Source organism: Sebastes umbrosus, chromosome 8 (assembly GCF_015220745.1).
Source record: "Sebastes umbrosus isolate fSebUmb1 chromosome 8, fSebUmb1.pri, whole genome shotgun sequence".
NCBI lineage: Eukaryota > Metazoa > Chordata > Actinopteri > Perciformes > Sebastidae > Sebastes > Sebastes umbrosus.
In genome coordinates this window covers 22,646,664-22,665,357 of record NC_051276.1, presented here as the reverse complement: position 1 = coordinate 22,665,357, position 18,694 = coordinate 22,646,664, and the positions used below count along the sequence as shown (strand labels likewise).

Sequence of the window (18,694 nt, the reverse complement as noted above, 5' to 3'; positions counted from 1 at the left end):
TAGATCGGGCACGTTGCCAGCCAGCCCTCCCTGGGTCCTGAATCGCTGCCTCTGAACAGAGGCCAACGACACACAGATGACATTCGGGGGAAGCCCGTCACCTGTTGCTTAAGGACAGAATAATCAAAGTGGGTCATACTGGGACGCTGGCCTCGCAGTGTGTGTTTGTGCGTGTTTCCTAGACTTGTCAGGGCAGCAGTCAGAGCTGAGCCCTGAAATCCACCCCAGTGACAGAGATCATCAGCATCAGCAGCAGATCTTCAGCCTAGATCATGTTCACAATGAGAGCTGTGCCAGGCGGTGACACCACTGCACTGTCCAGCTGTGCAAAAAAAAAAAGCTGCCTGCCAACACATTCCTGAACATTGATTTAGAAATGTCCAAATCAGCATACGTGTGTGTAAGCAACATTTCTGTAGGCAATAACAAAGGTCATTTTAATATAAACAAATAACTGTATTGATTTACATGCATCCAGGTAAAATATGTTATTGTTGCCCTTAAGGGCTTTTTTTTACTGTACAGTACGATCCACGCTTGACACATCCCTAACAATGTCGCTTAATTGCAACCTCTGCGAAACACGCACGCTCAATCAGGGAGGGGGTTTACTGTCGAATTTATGGAAATGCGCGAGAGAGGCCTGCATGTGTTAGTTGTGGGGTACACCTGCACTTGTCAAGGTACTCAAGTACGCCGGGTAATTGGCTGTTGATTGCTGCCATTAACATGTGACGGCTAAGTGCATCTAATTCCTGTTCCTATTTCCACGGTTCAATTTGGTGCCACACCGCCCACTCTTTCCCCTCACAGGTGATTAGCTGGAAATTGTTCTTTTTCTAATGATATAAGCACAATATAAGGAAGGAGTGGTAGCCCTCAGAAGCACCATTGCAACTGACACCTCTGCTTTAATTGATATCCTTTGTGGTGAGCAGTAAAGGAAAAGGTGATGGGGAATGTCATTTATTACTGCGTCTACTATTTTAGGCTAAACCCAGAAGGTTTGATGCCACAATAAAAGTGCAAAGGGATGCAATAATCCACATATCTGTCCTTTGGAATGAAGCTATAACATGAGTGTTTGGGTCCATGCAGAGCCGGCTCTAGCCCTTTTTGGTGCCCGAGGCGAATCTCGGATTTGGAGCCCCCTCGCTCTGTAGGGTGAGGGTTCAACCCACCAACCCTAACCCATAGCCCCGTAAACCGCAACACACATCAGACAAAAATTAGGATTTTTATTTTCATAAATAACTGTATTCATTATAATATAAATAAACGTTTATTTTGATATTGTTGGCTTAAAAGTATTCAGTCAGTTTCACTACAATTTACACTTTTATTAACAAATAAGTGCGTCCAGACGGATGAAAAAGTGTGAAAAAGGGTGAATTTCTTTTTTCTTTTTTATTTGTTCATTTGTTACCTCAATGCAGAAAATGCTTTTCATTTTCTATTTAATTAATCTTATTATTTAAATTTTTTTAGAGGGTGACCAGCGCCCCCCAGAAGGTGTTGCCCTAGGCGACCGCCTATATGGCCTCTGCCTGAAGCCGGCCCTGGGTCCATGGTTTAATATTGACTCTCCATAATGAACCAGAGCTATTCTGTTATTTATTACAAGACACAAATTCTCCTTTGTCTTTGTAGTTTAAGTTGCAATTAGAACAGAAAGAACGGTGCTCACTTTTACTGTTTGCATTTTTTACAGTACCACCACCTCAGGGCACAGAGACTCGGTATCCCTTTGAGTTTTAATCTTCCTCCTCTGCCTCCTGCATCCTCGCGGCTATTTCATTTAAGTTTTAATATGTGTATTTGACATTTTTGTTCATTTAGACCCCTCCTCCTCCTCCCCACATTTAATTTAATTGACGTGCTGCTGCCTGGTGTTGTTTATTCTGTCCTTTGTGAAGATTTCCCTCCACCAGCACCAGCAGCAGCAGATTAGTCCCATCATGTAGCTATCTATACATATGGACCTGTGCCGTGCACGTGAGGGGTGGGAGGAGGGCGCGCGCTTGTGTGATGACACTTTTCACATCATAGCAAATGCCATGCGGAGCCTTATAGTCAACAACAGACCATTCTTATGAGATAATAATAAAAAGTATTACACTTATTTGTAATTTAAGTGTGTTATATGTCCATCCTACTGTTACGGAAATAATTCTAATGATAATAATATTTTTAATTTGATGAATATCCACAATGAACAAAAACAGATCCAGCTCCAGACAGTGAGTCCCATTGGTTTTAAATGTCAAGCCGTTGTGCCCTGTGGTGTTCTTTGTCTGAGCCGCTCTCAGATCAGATCTGCACACCGTCGTGGGGAATGATGTGTCTGCCATCTGCAGGACACTGATGGTAAAACTAGTGTACACACTGGTAGAGCAGACTGGTACAGTGGGCAGCATGGAGCTGCTGTCACTGAGGAGAACAGAGCTGATGTTGTTTGTTGTTCTTCCTGCAGCAGCTGCATATGAAACTCCTGTATCCCTGATTTACTTAGAATATTAATATTACAGGTAATGTTACATGTGCCATAAAAATGTGTCTGTCGTATATAATGGTGTACTTTCAGTCATGCTTTTGTGCATTATTTTTATTATCTCTACTGTTAAATCACTTCGATTAAAGCAGCAGTGGGTAGAATTGGAGCAAATATGATTCAAAAAAGTTATTTTTATAAAACGGTCTATATCCTGACAGTAGTGCATTAGACAGGTAATCTGAAAAAAATCATGTGTCTCTGTGTCCTCCGGTGCTCCTAATGGCATCTGCAAGATTTCACAGACAGGAGGAAAACAACCAATCAGAGCCGAGCTGGAGTCTGTCGTCTCCGAGCAGCTGTCAATCACTCGCAAACTCTGATCAAACGGTAAAACTAGGCAGCGCTGATCAAATATGAATCAATATTCTGTTACTGTAATGCCTATTTCTCTAATCAAATGTTTTCAGAAACATCTTGTAGTGTACTGTTTAGCTGTAAAATGGGAACGTTTGTGACCCGGCAGTCATGTTGAGATCAGTTGAGGAAACACCAAGCACCGCCCACCAGCCAGAGCAAACTTTCTCATTTTACAGCTAAACAGTGCACTACAAGATGTTTCTGTTCGCCAGTGATTGGCAGCTGCCACCGATGAATGAACAGCCAATAGGAACGCTCTCTCTCTCTCTCTCTCTCTCTCTGAAATGACCTGTGATTGGCCAAAGTCTCTCATCAGATTTTTTAAAGCCTGAAAACAGAGCCATGAGGAGGTGCAGAAGTCTAGTTTTCTCTCAGAACACTTGAATTACAATATGCTGAAATTTTATTATGGATTTTTTTTGCCCAATGATGCCAAAACCATTCTGCCAACTGCAGCTTTAAGGCCCATCTTTAGGGATATGTTACCACCCAAATTTTACAATTGATTATGAATTATATTTTCATTACGGTTTAACTGGCAATTTTATTGCTCTACTGTGTAAAATCTATTGTTCAGTAATTTCCCATTGTTGTATAGTTAGTTTAGGAGCTTTATAATGAGACCTACAGGAAGTCAATTTGTGTGATTTCATTAGATCATCTTGTTCCAAATGGCATACTTTTTACTTTTAGTACATACTGTTGCATGCAGTATGCATACAATCGGGACTTCTTTGTCATTCATTGACTCTCTTGCTCATATATAGCCAGAAGAGCATGCTGGCTTGCATACTGCAAAATGCAACCAGTTGTAGAAGAACACCCTGGTATTTTTGGCATACTGCATTTAACATATTATGTATCGAGTTATACTAAATCTTGTTCTGGCATACTAAATAGTATGGTAATATGGGTTTGTTAGAAAGCGTTTCATGTCTGTCCCTGAAGAGCTCTGAGAGGAGCCACAGTTGTTGTCTCTAAACAGCACAGGTGAGCTGAATCTGCATACAGTCATGGCTCCTATACAACCAGGAGGTGAGGAGGAAGAACATCACTGTGTTTGCTCTGCTACCAGCCAGACCTGTTCCGGTGTCTTCATCCAGTTATTCTTTAAGGTTTATCACTTTGATAATGCCATGTCTTTGTCTGCTCGCGTTTAACTGGAATATTGTTTGTGTTTAGAGATTATCTGGCTTTGATAATTATGATTACAATGAGTAAATGCATGTGTAATGCTGTTAATGTCATGCTTCTCCATCTGTTTTGTGTATTTAATGCAGATACACCATTTGATGATACAATAAAGTTCCTTTTTGGTGGAAATATCTGGCTCTCTGTCCCTAATTCTGGTTACCTCATGTCCAATACTTTATGTCCCTAGATTCTAGCCCTCGCCGATTGGGTCACCTAAACAGGGGATGCTGAGCTGGTGTATGATACAGTAAAGCATGATGGTTCCCCTACAGCCAGGAAATACCAGACCAACGCGTGAAGTCATGCATGAGCCCCGCTGGACTGATCATCTGTCATCCCGCAGCCATCTGGGTGAGACCTCGGGCCTGTTTACGTCTTAAAGCAACAGGATGACATCAATATGAAACTCTTCTTCACTTGATCCATCTGCCATCACCTGTAAAACAAACTCCACTGCACTGATGCCTCGTCTAATTTGGAAGTGTACCTCATGTATGTGATGTCAGCCAATAATAATACAGTATGTGGCGCCTCCTTGTATCTCAGATCAGCTAAGTGCCACATAGTCAAAAGATTCCAATCTCCAAATCTGGCCTATCTAGCCCATTGGCTTATGCAACTAATTAACTTCACACACCAAAATCTGAATTTAAATTAACAATTGCGAGATATCATCGGGGGACACAAAGCACCCCGCGAAGAAGTTTATGATGAAAAAAAAAAAAAAAGACTAGTATTAGAGAAGGCAATCGGTGGAGTAAGGAGGGCTTTTAGATGAGGGGATATCTCCAATTACAATCCACCGTACACTTGTCAGCAGTAATGAAATGTTTGCTGAGAGGTTGCTATTTGTGGCTGCTAGATTGGATGCTGCTGCTGCTCCACTGCCCCCACTAACAATTATATTCCACGCATAAATTTACCCCACCATCTCTTCTATTGTGTGAACCGTCAGCCAGATGTACCTACAACTGTCCCGAGAAGCCTCAGAATAATGAAACACCATTGTGTACAGTACGTGTACAGTACAGGACATCCTCCCACCCCCCCCCGCAGTAGAAATGTATCTCAAGAAGAAGAAGAAAAAAAAGGAAAAACTTCTGCTTCTTTTATTGTTTTTAAAGAATTACATAATGCATTAATCACAGTAAAGACAAACCGGCTTTTTCCCCGCATGTCATAATTGTGCAAGCTTACAATTAAATGTAAAATTAGATGTAAGATGTTTTTTTTTTTTAAACTCTGCTCAGCTTTTCAACTCAATTGTACAGGGAGCAGAGCAGTAAAGCTTTGAAGAACAGACCGCGGTTCACTTGACACCACCGCTGCCCTGTGGTTTGCATACAATCAGAGCTAAAAATTCACACAGTCATATGCATATTTGTGTAAATAATCTGGTGTTTTGATCGGCGCTTCGCTGAGGGGGGGGGTGGTCATCTGTAGCTGCTGCTGCTGTGACCGAGCTATCCGAGGAAACACAAGCCAGGTCCAAATAATTTCATCAGATTTGTGCAGTATGTATTTCCAATTAAAGTGACATCACATAAACCTAATTAGTATAGATGCAACCTGCAACTTGATTTTCCAGTGCATGGTTTTCTCATCAAATTTATTACCGGGGACCCTGCGAGGACTGCACATACGAATCTGGTGCTACTGTAGACGCCGGATATAAAAAATGCATTTGTGATGCTGCTTATAAACGTGGAAGCTTGGAAGAGTAACAGTCAGGCGCTCAACTCAAACATTACTCTAATCACAATATGTTAAACGACTAAAGGCCAGCATAAAAATGCACTGCTCCCTGTCAATTTTCTCAGGCAAACACATCCGTTTTGTGCAAAATAAATCATCGAGTTCTGATATGCAAGTATCACGAACACAAAGAGAAGCTTTGCGTCCTCTTGCAGGTTCAATTACTGGCCCGTGGCAGAACCCTACTCTACTGTTTATCACGATCGAGGACGCACAGACCATTCAGTGACGTCATGCAAGAGGAGGCAGAGGGTCAACCAGTCGCACCGTCATCTCACGCGCACTCACTAGATTAAAAACCACACTCACATATGTACTACACCGACCACTTTTAGCGTAAACTGAAAAAAAAGAAAAAAAAGAATCAGTAACAAGTCAACAGTGTTGATTATTTGCTCTTCTATCCTACTGTGTGTATTGTGCTGTCAGGGTCAAGTTATCGAAATCTATAATACACGTCTGTGCACAAAAATGAAGCAGAGGATTTCAAGAGAGGAGTTTTAGTCATTTTTCTGGATAGTTAAAAGACATGCTCGTACTATATTTGGAAAGATACAATGACAACTGGGATATCACAGCAAAAACGCCAAATTGGGGAGAAAAGAAATATTAAGTGCACATAAACACGAGTCCCTTTTCTTGAACTTATGAGGAGGTAGAGAGCTAATATCCAATGGTCTGCCCGTGCGAACACATGTGGCATCTCAGGTTTAGAAACTAAAAATAAAACGTCTTTGTTCGCTAACAAAGGCTTGATTAATTAATTGTGATGTGAACAGAACACAGCAGGTCAAAACCCTCCCATCCCCTCGCTGTTTCACTATTTCTTACCAGTGCAAAAAAATGATCCAATACTCTGTTGACAACCAATGCAGGACAGTCATATAATCAAGCTCATTGGTTTCAACTCTGAGGTAGGATCCAGAATAGCAAAGGGGAATATTTGTTCAAATTCAAGTGCATTATTAAAGGGACTGAGCCGTGACAATCAGTGATGTGGAGATGTTCCTGCAGCGAGGGCGGGAACACTGCCACATAGTTGGCCCATTGGAGTGTGTGTGTGGGTAGAGTGGGGATAATGCCTACGCGGGGTTAAAAAATAATAGCCAAAAATAACTACCTGTACAGAGCGCCCCACATCAAAGGCACAATTTTTCAATATTTCCATAAATGCCACCACTACTACTGTGCATGAGTTGACCCTGTATCATAATCCCCCAGCACTAAGGTGCCTTCCTATAACTCCAGCTTTCCTAGCAAGTTTATTATAATCACACCACTCGCCTCAGACATCCTGAATGGGCATGATATGCATTTCTTTTAAAATTAAACAAAAGCATTAAATAGAACTACAGAAATAAATACATTTTTATTTCATATAAATATGTGGTGGGCCCTCAATGTCCAAATTGTCCACTTGTTTTTTTGGGAATAAGATGAAGTAAACAATTCATGAAAATAAGCTGCCCTACTTGTTTGATACACTTATGAGTAGTATTGTGAATTGATCTCAGTGTTTATGAGTCCCACGCACTGTAAATCCCCACGTTACAATGCATTTAATGAACATTATATTGTAATTTAATTGGAGGCCCGTCCCTCTCACTCAGGGGGGGAATAAAAAGATCACATCAAGGAAGTCTGGTCCCTTTATATAGGATTATCTTTTATGTTGATTTAATGTCATACTGGTAATTGTGTGTGTATATATATAAAATTCCTAATACAGACCCCAAACGTGATGATTGAAGAGACAAAAAGGAAAATCAGGTTAACATCTCGCCAAATTTTTCCCCCAAGGCCGTTTTTTTTTCAGCACGGCTAAAACCTGGATTTGTCCACATACATACAGTAATATATATTTTGTACTCTTTCAACGTCTCTGGCTATGTACAAGCTATACAAATAGAGAGCCGGCTGAGGGCCAGGTTTTATAAGCTGTGCAGAGGGAGCAGTTGGTTGGGAAGTCTCCCAGTCTCCCGGCTCCTTCCCCCGCAGTCTGCCCATACAGGTGGCTGTTCTGCTTCACTTGCGATCGTCGATGGTCTTAATGAATTCCACCGCCGCGGTGAACTGCATCCACCAATAGCACTCCTCCCCACTCAGCCGGCTGGCATAGAAATTATTGATGTACTGAACGGTGGACAGCAGGCAGGGCGGGTTTGCCTGGAGGGGAGGAGATGTAGGGATGGGCCCACATTAGCCGCCGAGAGAAGCTCACGCAACGCCGTGCGGATTACAATCATGAATATGTAAAATATATCCACACAGGTTAGCAGATAAGCAGGCTTCATGATGCCTTGCAGTTACAATGCAGGCATTTGGGAAATAATTTTCTGATGATTATTCTTAGTCTTCATTTATAAAAAGTGATTAATACTGAAGGTTAGAAGAGAGAGTTTGTTTAAAAAAATACAGTTTACTGACTGCGCTGTCAATAAAGTGTGTTGTAATAAGAACAGACTCACCCTGATGAGGACAAAGACCAGCACAGGGACAAAGTCGTCCGCTCCGGGGACGGAGTCTTCGTTGGCCAGGCTGAGGAGGTTCATGATGGTGGAGCACATGCGCAGTATGCACTGGACTTTGTCCCGTGGTGTCTTGTACGCGTTGATGGTCCTGATCTCGGACTGTGCAGAGGGCCAGGGAGCCTCCTTCAGGTAAACCTGCAACCAGAACAAAAAAACTCAAACAATGACAAACACTTTTTTGAAGTCGCTTCCTTCCCCCACAAATACATGGAGGTGATGTCAGCAAAAAGATACCTCTGGGACTTGAAGAGCTTTATGATTGGCCGTCACGACTTTTGTGAGCCGCTGGATATGTTCGTTTAAAAGCCTGCGTGAGACAAAACAACTCGGTAAATGACAACAGAGTGCATATTCTGCACAATCCAACAGTGCAACATATCAATCTAAATATTAAGCAAATTAAACTTTATACTTTAAACATTAAACATCCTCTCTGGTTTTCTACTGATTGATTAAAGGCAGTGTGTAGGTTTTGGCGGCATCTAGTAGTGTGGTTGCAGATTGCAACCAATTGAGTACCCCTCCACTCACTCCTCTCTTTCCAAGACTGCAGAAACGTGAGCCATCACGTTTTTAGGTTTTAAATCTTTATCAAATAGATAAATAAACTGCTGAGTGAGACTGTGTGTTACATTCCAGCTACTCACTGGTCTCTGAGAATATCTCCATCGAGGTTGGGGTAGAAGGCCAGTTTGAAGATGCGGTTCATGACGCTGCGCTCGATGGCCATCTGGGCGTCCTGCAGCTGGTCCTCACTAGCGTACTGCCAAATGGCATCACGGGCCATGGCGCCGTACAAGTAGCGCAGGAAATCCTCCACTGCTGCCGTCTTGTCATCTGACGCCGTGCACACCTGGAACGCTGGAAGGGAGCAGAGAAACAGCACATGTGACGCCAGCACAGGACGGGGCTGCAACCTCTACTGTGGATTGTTTTTAAGTGAGTCAAGTTGAGCTTGGAGGTGATGTTGTCTACAGACTTACAGGTATATTGAATACTTTCAGAATAAAATCTGATGTTTAATATAAAAAAGGGAATAAATCTCGACTAATAGGTCTGTCAATATGTGGAGTAATTTGATATTAGTTGACATTAAATTGTCAATTTAAGTGCAGACAACACACCACCCATGATATCTGTGACTTAAAGGTTTGGGGATTTTCTTGTTAAGAGTGATAAAGCATTGTAAATCATGTTTAATATGCCAGAAATAGCAGAAAATAGGTCAGGATTCTCTCTACTCTCAAACAAGCCCATACTTTAACGCAAATTCGTTTGAACGTCACTAATTTCTTTAACGCATTAACGCAACTTGCGAGTTTTAGATTGTAGCGGGCTCAATTTTAGAGCTAGAGTGAAGATGCTGGCACAATATGGAACTATAAAACCTTGGTACCAACCATGTCATACTAGCTTGGCGTGGACGAGGATGAGTAACGCTCCAAACTTGCTCTAAATTTTGGCAAAGAGAAAAACTGGCATTGGGCTTGAGTTCGCCATGGTATGATTTGAGCATATTTTTTATGCTAAATAGAGTACCTGCGAGGGTTTCTGGACAATATATGTCATTGTTCTGTGTTGTTAATTGATTTCCAATAATAAATATATACATACATTTGCCTAAAGCAAGCATATTTGTCCACTCTCATGTTGATTCATGAGTATTAAATACTTGACAAATCTCCCTTTAAGGTACATTTTGAACCGATAAAAAATGTGTGATTAATCGCGATTAACTATAGACAATCATGCAATTAATCACGATTAAATATTTTAATAGATTGACAGCCCTAAGCGATACCTTTAATGAAGTCGAGCATCTTGGACTCCATGTGTTCGAGAAGGAGCCGAACACACACGGTGGTGAAGTAGCGGTTAGCCACCTCCTTGTCCCTCAGCACCCTCTGGAGGAGTCTCTCCAGGTGAGCCTGAGAGGTCTGCAGGCCCTGACGACACCTGGTTAGATAAGCTATGTATGGCGCCCGCTTTCTAAAGGAAACACACACGGACATTTGTATTCTATTATTGCCACTGTATTGCCGGCTAAAACATCACTTTATGCATTGAACAAAGAAAAGATAAAAGAAAGAGCTTGCATCCTCCACGGCTACCTGTAATCCTCCGCGATGGCAGCCAGCAGCTTCCTGCAGGTGCGTGCGTCGAAGCGGCTGACGCAGCGCGTGGTCTCCTGGATCTGGGCCATCTGGTTCTTATCCTGAAGGTTGATGGCCTCCGCTAGCTGGATCTTCAGGAAGCAGACGATCTCATTGTCTGAGAGAGAGAGTGAGAGAGGGGACGATAGGGAGACAGCATTAGACAACGCTGCTCGCCGCTCACAAAGGAACGGCTGGCTGCTGTATAATCTGATCAACCTGCTGCCTCTGCATGACAATGTGACTGATGGCCACAAGAGATGTAGTCTCATGGTTTACTGTTGACCGTTTCACAGGATGTCACTTGATTGTGCCTGCTATTGTCCTGATATGAAGGTGGTACCCGGCTGTGCAGCAACAGAATACTTGTATCTTTCTGATAAAATATTGGACCAATATTAAATCTATGTGGTCACACGAGTATTTCTAATATGCAGGATGGTTTAATAAAGGGCTATTTCACTGACGCCATATGGGAATTCTCTCTTAACATCCCCCACTCTTTTCAACCTTGCCCCAAACCTCGGAAGAAGAGTCAGAAGGTGAAGGTGGTGGTACAGATTTGGTGTCTTGCTTAAGGACACTTTCAGCAGGTTGGATGCTTGCCAACATTAAGGGCTTGTACCCTGCTCCCCATGGAGAGGTGTGACAAAGATACCTAAAGTCTAGTAGATGGTACCAACTTTAACAAGAGGACCTATTATGCTTATTTCCAGGTTCATACTTGTATTTTGGGTTTCTACTACAACATGTTTACATGCTTTAATATAAAAAAAAAAAAACGCTTTATTTTTCTCATATCGGCTGTGCTGCAGCACCTCTTTTCAGCGATGCACTACATACTCAATATGTGTACTAAAATTCAACATACTTTTGATTGAATAAACAGTAGTATGTATCTTTTCTGACACACTGAGGAGTAATTTACGTCGTCACTTCCTGAGAGCATCCTTGCCGGTTGGAGATGTGTAACCATGGTAACCTGTGCTATCCTCATGTGACCAAAACAACGGAAAGTCTGAATTGGGGATAGATTTAGCACCAGAATGCAACGCGACCGCCTACCTTCAGATTCCATGTGGTCAGGCAGCCCATTTCGTGTGGTCACAGGAGCCATGATGGGCAGAGCCACCGAGTCTGCAGAACATAATGCCAACCTCAACTTCTTCTTTGCATCACTGGAAGACACACACACACACACACACAAAAGAATGCTGAGAATATCTGATGGGAAAACTAGAAAGTGTAAAGTGGGTTATGTGGTTTTCTTTTTTTTTTCTCTCTGCAATGAATTATTGGAAGTAACATCAGGTGTACAGAAACATACAAATAAAGCACAAATGTAAATGATTGTCCCTCACCCACTGCAGACGCAAAAAAGAAAAAGAACAAAAAAAAAAAACAAGATAAAAAACAAATTAAAATAAAATAATTAATAATAAATAATAAATAAAGTACACATTGACAGCAATAAGAATTAAAGGATAAATCCCAAACTACAGATAAAATAGGCTGATAAACTTTACATTGAACACTTAATGCTTCAAACAAGATGCGTTCAACCATGTACAAACTAACTGTTAGTACTCATTGTTATGATGGAGAGAAATACATCTCATATGCCATAAGTCTATTAGTCTGTGGTTTTCTGACCTGAATGAGAACTTGGATTCATGCTGCTGAGCCGTCTGGCTGGCCGAGTCTGGGAGGTCATCTGTGGAAATGTTCTGCAGGGTGTCGTCTCTAGGGGAGTCATGCACGCTGTCCTCAGCACAAAGATCTGTCGACATGTACAAAAAATAAGCAAATTATTCAATTTATCTACTGCAGGTGTGTGTAATATCCATATATAGAGAGTGTTTTTCCTGACCTCCTGTACCATCATAAGAAGCTCCACCTGTGGCTCCATCACCCGGGCTGATCCTCTTGATGTTCCTATACTTGTCCAGGATGTCTTCAGCCGCCTGCGCTTGAGAGCTGTGTCTGGGCAACGGGTCGTCTGATAAACCCGCCAACGCACGAGATGCATTAAAATGAAAGCCACCATAGTAGATATATATCCATATTTTGTCCCCCTAATTAGGAGTGTGATTAAACCAAACCAGGACAGACCTTGTGGGACGCGCTCCGGGGGGATGTCGTCTTTCTCGTGCTTGTCCCTTTTCCGAAACGCAGCTATCGGAGCTGTAGAGGAGAGACGTGTGATTAGTGCACCGACACCACTTTCACTATCGCCGGGTGACAAGCTGATCATGAGTCGCCTGCTGACAGCCGCTTTGGTCAATCTTTGTTATTTTTTTTCATGGTTTGTATTGAGACTTAAAGTCTCAATGTAGGATGTATGGTATCATACATTATCAAAAAAAAAAAAGCCTAGTGTAGAACTTTACAAGGAAAAAAGCAAAAGAATATTGAAATGGTGAATTAAACCATTGGTTCATAGCAGAATATCACAAAGGTCCACATTATAAAAAGTCCAGTCCGTATAGATGTAAATAAGCCCACTGATGCTGATCCTATTAAAGCTGCAGTCGGTAACTTAACAAATATAATGAAAATAAAAAAGTTATATTTATAAAACGGTAACTATATCCTGACAGTAGTGCATGAGACAGGTAATCTGAAAAAAATCGTGCTCCTAATGGCATGTGCAAGATGCCTAGTTTCACCGTATGATCGGAGTTAGCGAGCTTTGCGAGCAGTGATTGACAGCTGCTTTAGAGACAGCTCGGCTCTGATTGGTTGTTTTCAGGCGCGGTGAAAACTTCCAGATGCCATTAGGAGCACTAGGAGGAGGAGGAACATGATTTATTTTCACATATTATCTGTCTCATGCACTACTGTCAGCATATTTACCCCTTTTCTGTTAGTGAACATATTTTGCGGGCGAAGCGTTAAGTGGAGGCAGAATAATTCTCTGACCACGTTAGTGAACACTGGCTAGCAAGTTTTGTTGGCTGTTTTTTTAACAATGGCTGAAGAAAATACGACTTTCTCTCAACATGTTCAGTCACTCACTCTCCAGGACCGCGAGTGTTAGTTAAGAAAGTTAACATTAACCAACGGGACTAGATTAGCTGACCCATACGCCGCTGACAGACTAATGTTACTTCGGGTGGAGCTAACTAGCTAGCTTGTCCGGAGACTGACAAGTTAGCCAGCTAACGCCTGCGAAGTAGTCTCCTAGCGGCGAGGAGTGAGGCAGAGGGACCGTTAGACCACCAGCCTGCTGTTGGGCTCATTTTCTGTAACCAGCATTGCATGACAGCATGGCGGAATTAACAAGCTAGCTAAGTAGCCAGCCGTCCAACCAGCGGGCTGGTGGCCAGCGACAGCGCTGCAATGACAAATTGAGGGCGTATAAATCTTTGGATGCCTGTAGTTAACTATTCTGCAGTAAAGTCAGTCAAAAAGAGAGTCGTACTATATCGCCGAAGCATTTCAGAGATGGAGAGAAGAGGTTGCTAATAGTTTAGCCTTCTTCTAACCGTAGCCAAAGGCTCACGGCCGCGGTTAGCCAAAGGCTATTAGCAACATTTTCTTTCCATCTCTGAAACACTTTGCCGTTATTGTAGCTCGCTAGAGCCTCGAAGTCACAGCTTGTCATCTCAAATGTATGGAATATCGTTTTTGGCACCCAACAACACAGCAAGATGATATTTTAGATGTGTAACTTTAGCCATCTACTCTAAAGGTGCTTCCTGTCTGCCTCCAGTCTTTCCTTTGTTTTGCGTCCATCTAACACCGTGACGTTACCATGACGTCGGCTGTAAAAGCGTCTATTAGTGACTGTTTCATAAAAATAACTTTTTATCATATTTGCTCAAAGCTCCAGACTGCAGCTGTAACACGGAAGTGCAAACAGGACAAACAAGAGAGACTCTGGGTCTATAATTTGAAGACATACACGGGAAACATTGGGTAGAGTATCTACATTGATATTCTGTATTCTCCATACAGTCAAATGGCAACAAAAAAAAGAGAAAGGGGTGATGAAACGGATGCATGGATGAGGAGTGTGGGGGCGTGTGAACTCAGGCTACAACCATGTCACATCACAGCTCTACAGCTCTAGAGGCTGACATCTACAAAGCAGCATGGGCACGCAGCCGCTGGCTCCGGCAGTAAAGCTAGCTCGATGACAACAGCGTGGAAGTGTTACCTGGGACATCACTCTCAGCCGTCCAATACAGCACTGTGAGGGACACAACAGACACGGGTTGGCCTTTCACACACGGGGCTGCCGCTCTGCCGGACTGCGCGTCACCATGCAGAGCGACAGGACAAACACAATGGATTCTGCAGAAGGTTTGGCTGGAGATTGGTGGCTTCACGGCTCCTTACTTTTTTCCATGTGCACACAGTCCTCCATTTTATGAATTTAATGTTTACTTAAGAAACATCATTATCTCAAAGAGTAATAAGCAGTCATTCTGTGTGGGCACAGCTCATTATTTCCCAGACAGATGCATGAGAGATGGTGGTGGAGGAGAACTGCAACAGGAGATGTGTCATCTATCAGTGCTGATGACAGAAAGGTCTATCTAATGACCATTAGCCGCTGGCTGACAGCACTGCTGGGAGGGCTACAGCCATACAATCTACACAGCTAAAGCTCCTCTGATGACTGATTAGCTTTGAAAAGTCTATATAAATCTGCAGCCAGTGAGACGCGAGAGGAAAAAAGGACCGGACAAGTCTCTGAGGTAACTTCAAAACAACAAGAAACATGATTTTCCAACTGGAGCATCAGCAATGGAGTGGACAACATGGATCATCATTCTCTTTCTGGCATTATGAATTGGTTTTCGCTCCGCTCTTTAAAGTGCGATATTTCCTGTCGGTTATGATTAAGAGAACTTTATTTACCCGTAACAGAAAAACAAAAAGGAGCGCCACAATCAAACAGATCGCTTTTTAAATGTATAAAAGTTCATTTTTCAGTTTTAGAAAAGAGGGCGTGCTTAAAATGACCAGGTGTTTTTTTTCCTTACCTTTGGGAATGGCCGACACAAAACGTTTCTTCCACCACGGCCTGTTGCGATCAGACTTCTCGTCGTCACTGTCTTTCCTGTCCTCAACCTTTGCATGGAAATAAGATAAGATACACTGAGACACTAACAGTTACATTATTACACTCAACAATCACTACAAAAGAAACTGATTACTTTAAAGAGGACCTATCATGCTTTTCCCCTTTCCTTTAGTGTGTTATATAGTTTTTTGTGCATGTAAAAGGTCTGCAAAGTTACAAAGCCCAAAGTCCGAGCCAAAGGGAGTTACTCTCCCCCACAGAAACACTGCTCCTGAAATGCCTGAAACACCTCGATGGAAGTACCACCTTTTCTTCTGTAACATGGTGATGTCACCAAGTAACACATTTACATAATACCTGCGTAGCGGCCAGTTTGGCACGCCTTCATACAAATCTAGTTAGAGTGGAGCTGGAGCAGAGTCTGAAGAGTTTGGTTCGGTTGACCAATACCAACAGAGTGGGTCAACTGACCAAACAGAGCAGACTGGGCTTTTTTGTGGGCGGGGCAGGAGCTCAAACAGAGCGTTTCAGACAGAGGGTGAAAAGACGTGCTGCAGCACAGCCGGTATGAGAAAAGTAAAGCGTTTTTTGAACATTAAAGCACGTAAACATGTTCTAGTTGAAACCCAAAATACAAATATTAACCTGGAAATAAGCATAATAGGTCCTCTTTAAAACTGTTCCACAGTAGCATTAGTAAAAACACAACTACAGCTGGTTACCTCTCCTTTCAGGGAGTCCTTGCTGGGGGACGAGGACGGTCCTAAGGCGAACGCGCCAGCGGGGTCGCGCTCTTCAACTGCCACCCGCCGGTTAAGGCCGGGGTCACTTGTGGGCCGGCGGCCCGGGCACACGATGTCAGAGCTGCGGCTGCGGACCAGCCTGTCGGGGAAGGAGTGGCGCTGCTTGGTGTGCTCTAGCTCGGCCTGGGCCAGGCAGTGGGGCGTGAAGAGAGAGTGGCGCGTCTCCGGGCCCAGGGCGCTGGCTTCGGGGATGGGAGGGTCGGGGGGAGGGTGAGGGGGCCTAGCGTAGTGCACTTTGGGCCTCACTATTGTTCCAGTGGAGGAGCCTGAGGTAATAAAAGAGAAATAAAAGGGTGAGTGAAATTTGAAAATGGGTAATATAAACATCCCTGTGCACTTTGTATATTTGTATTCGCTTTAATCTATAAGTTACTTACTTACCAGCTCACAGCACATTCTCCACAAATACTTCCCTAAGTAGATATTTGTGTTTAACTGTTTTTAAATATACTAATGGAAATTTACAAGTAGGCGTACTGAGAGGAAGTGTTGCTCTGTACCACAAAATCTCACTTGTTTCTAAAGAAAAAAACAACTCAAAAGTGGGGGAGAGTGCTAAAGAGAGATGTTAGTGGGAGATGAGCCCTAGGTATAGGTAGGCCACCTGTTCCAAGGGTAGACTCTCTCTCCTGAAAAGCTTCCAATGGCAGCCCCGTGCCATGAGCACAGTGGGACGAGGGGACAGTGCCAAAGAGCCCGGGGTGAGGTCTCTCAACCTGTCATCCCTTCACCTTGCCACAGACACACAAAGCCACGACCATTCCTCCTCTCACACTAATTCCACCTGCGCTACAAAACAAAACGCACGGGAACAAAGACTGCGGAGAATAATTTGGGGTACTAAATGAAATTAGGATATGACCAGTAATTGGGGTAAGAGCGTGTGTGTGTGTGTGTGTGTGTGTGTGAGGGGGCACAAGCGCTCTTTTGGTTAATTCCACACAGAGCTCAAGCTGTTCTGAGAGCCCGCGACATTAGGGCAGGGATTTAATGATGCTCGTTTCCGGCTCTGATTGGCTGCAGAGCATTCTGGGAGTGCAAATTACCTTCAGCGGAGGAGAGGGGATCGAACATAGCCAGTAAGGAATCGGTCTGCGAGGGCGGAGATGTCAGATGGGGCGCTCCTGTGGACACACAAGAGGATACGAGACAATTAAGAGAATTTACTAAATGAAGCAGTTATGCACAAACGCACATTGGTGTTATTTTTAAAAATCGCTGAGTTAAAAAGATAATAGCCTGGTGATTCCCCAGCCAGGCCATCAAAGAATATTTAACTCTACAATATAACTTTTATTACAGTTGCTGAGAACTGAGTGATTTAGCATGGTGGCAGCTGTGGAAGTGACAGGGATTGATCGCTTTGGCTGATGATGTTTTAGATCAGATAGACAGTGGACTGATGGCTTAGCTAGCCTAGCGGGGATGTGACACTCTCCTACCGTGGCCTGACTCCTCCCCATCTGGACTGGTCACCGAGTCCTTCCCTCCAAAGTCTGAGCTGCACTCCGACCGCAGGTCCTCAATCTTGTTGGGGATGTCTTCTGATGTTGCGCTGATGCCTGCAGCAGGAAAAAAACAACAACACAAAAACAGTTGTGTTGACATTCAGGACAAAATATCACCTCTACAGTAAAATACTTCAAAAAACAGAACCTGCATGTTCAATGCTTCTCAAACAAAAGAGGATATTTTTCTCTTTACTATACTGCATGCTCTGTCTCAGATGGGAGCCCACTGGGAACTCCAAATTGGTAGCGTAAGCTCCCATGGGTTAGGGGAGAGACGCAGATAAGAGTGATCATCAGATGCAGACTATCCATCGGGCCGGATCCCGCGGGACGTTTTCCTGTGAGCTGAGCCGCGAACATCACCGCTGGCTTCTTAATCTGGGATACTACCTCATGCGTGTCAACATAGCACGTCCACCTGAGCCCACGGAAAAGACAACCAGCAATAACCTGCGTGTCATACAGAATAATTCACATTGACCCTGTGACACTGGTTAATACGGGTGGGAATCACCAGAGGCCCCACGATACCATATTGTGATTTTAAACATTTTGCGATATACTGAGTATTGCAATAAGATATATTGCGATATATTGCAATTTATTACCTTTTTTCAACTGCAAATTATGCAGCTTGATCTGTTTTATCTAATAATATACACTCTGTTCATCTCAGTTTTCATTCACATACATTACAACCCCTTTGAAAATGGCTATGCCAGTTTTTCCTTTCCAAAATTCAGTGTAAATTTGGAGCATTATTTTGCCACGCAAGATATTGCGATACAATGCTGTATCGAT

General features: G+C 43.1%; 1 protein-coding gene across 11 annotated transcripts in view; it reads right to left on the bottom strand.

Moving 5' to 3' along the window:
* Window positions 1-5,198: 5,198 nt before the first annotated feature.
* Window positions 5,199-18,694, bottom strand: part of gapvd1 (GTPase activating protein and VPS9 domains 1) — a 33,653-nt gene continuing 20,157 nt past the window's right edge. For 6 of the 11 annotated variants that reach the window (XM_037777149.1, XM_037777153.1, XM_037777150.1 and 3 more), the window contains 15 exons: window positions 17,825-17,944; window positions 17,429-17,506; window positions 16,302-16,648; window positions 15,539-15,626; window positions 14,707-14,739; window positions 12,657-12,728; window positions 12,415-12,543; window positions 12,198-12,324; window positions 11,610-11,722; window positions 10,503-10,662; window positions 10,193-10,380; window positions 9,039-9,252; window positions 8,626-8,698; window positions 8,329-8,526; window positions 5,199-8,026 (listed from right to left, as the gene is read on the bottom strand). In XM_037777149.1, coding sequence (XP_037633077.1) covers window positions 7,886-8,026; window positions 8,329-8,526; window positions 8,626-8,698; window positions 9,039-9,252; window positions 10,193-10,380; window positions 10,503-10,662; window positions 11,610-11,722; window positions 12,198-12,324; window positions 12,415-12,543; window positions 12,657-12,728; window positions 14,707-14,739; window positions 15,539-15,626; window positions 16,302-16,648; window positions 17,429-17,506; window positions 17,825-17,944 — 2,081 coding nt within the window. In that variant the 3' untranslated portion in view covers window positions 5,199-7,885. The remainder of the gene's footprint in view (window positions 8,027-8,328; window positions 8,527-8,625; window positions 8,699-9,038; window positions 9,253-10,192; window positions 10,381-10,502; window positions 10,663-11,609; window positions 11,723-12,197; window positions 12,325-12,414; window positions 12,544-12,656; window positions 12,729-14,706; window positions 14,740-15,538; window positions 15,627-16,301; window positions 16,649-17,428; window positions 17,507-17,824; window positions 17,945-18,694) is intronic. The other 5 variants (XM_037777154.1, XM_037777155.1, XM_037777159.1 and 2 more) reach the window with 3 other exon arrangements.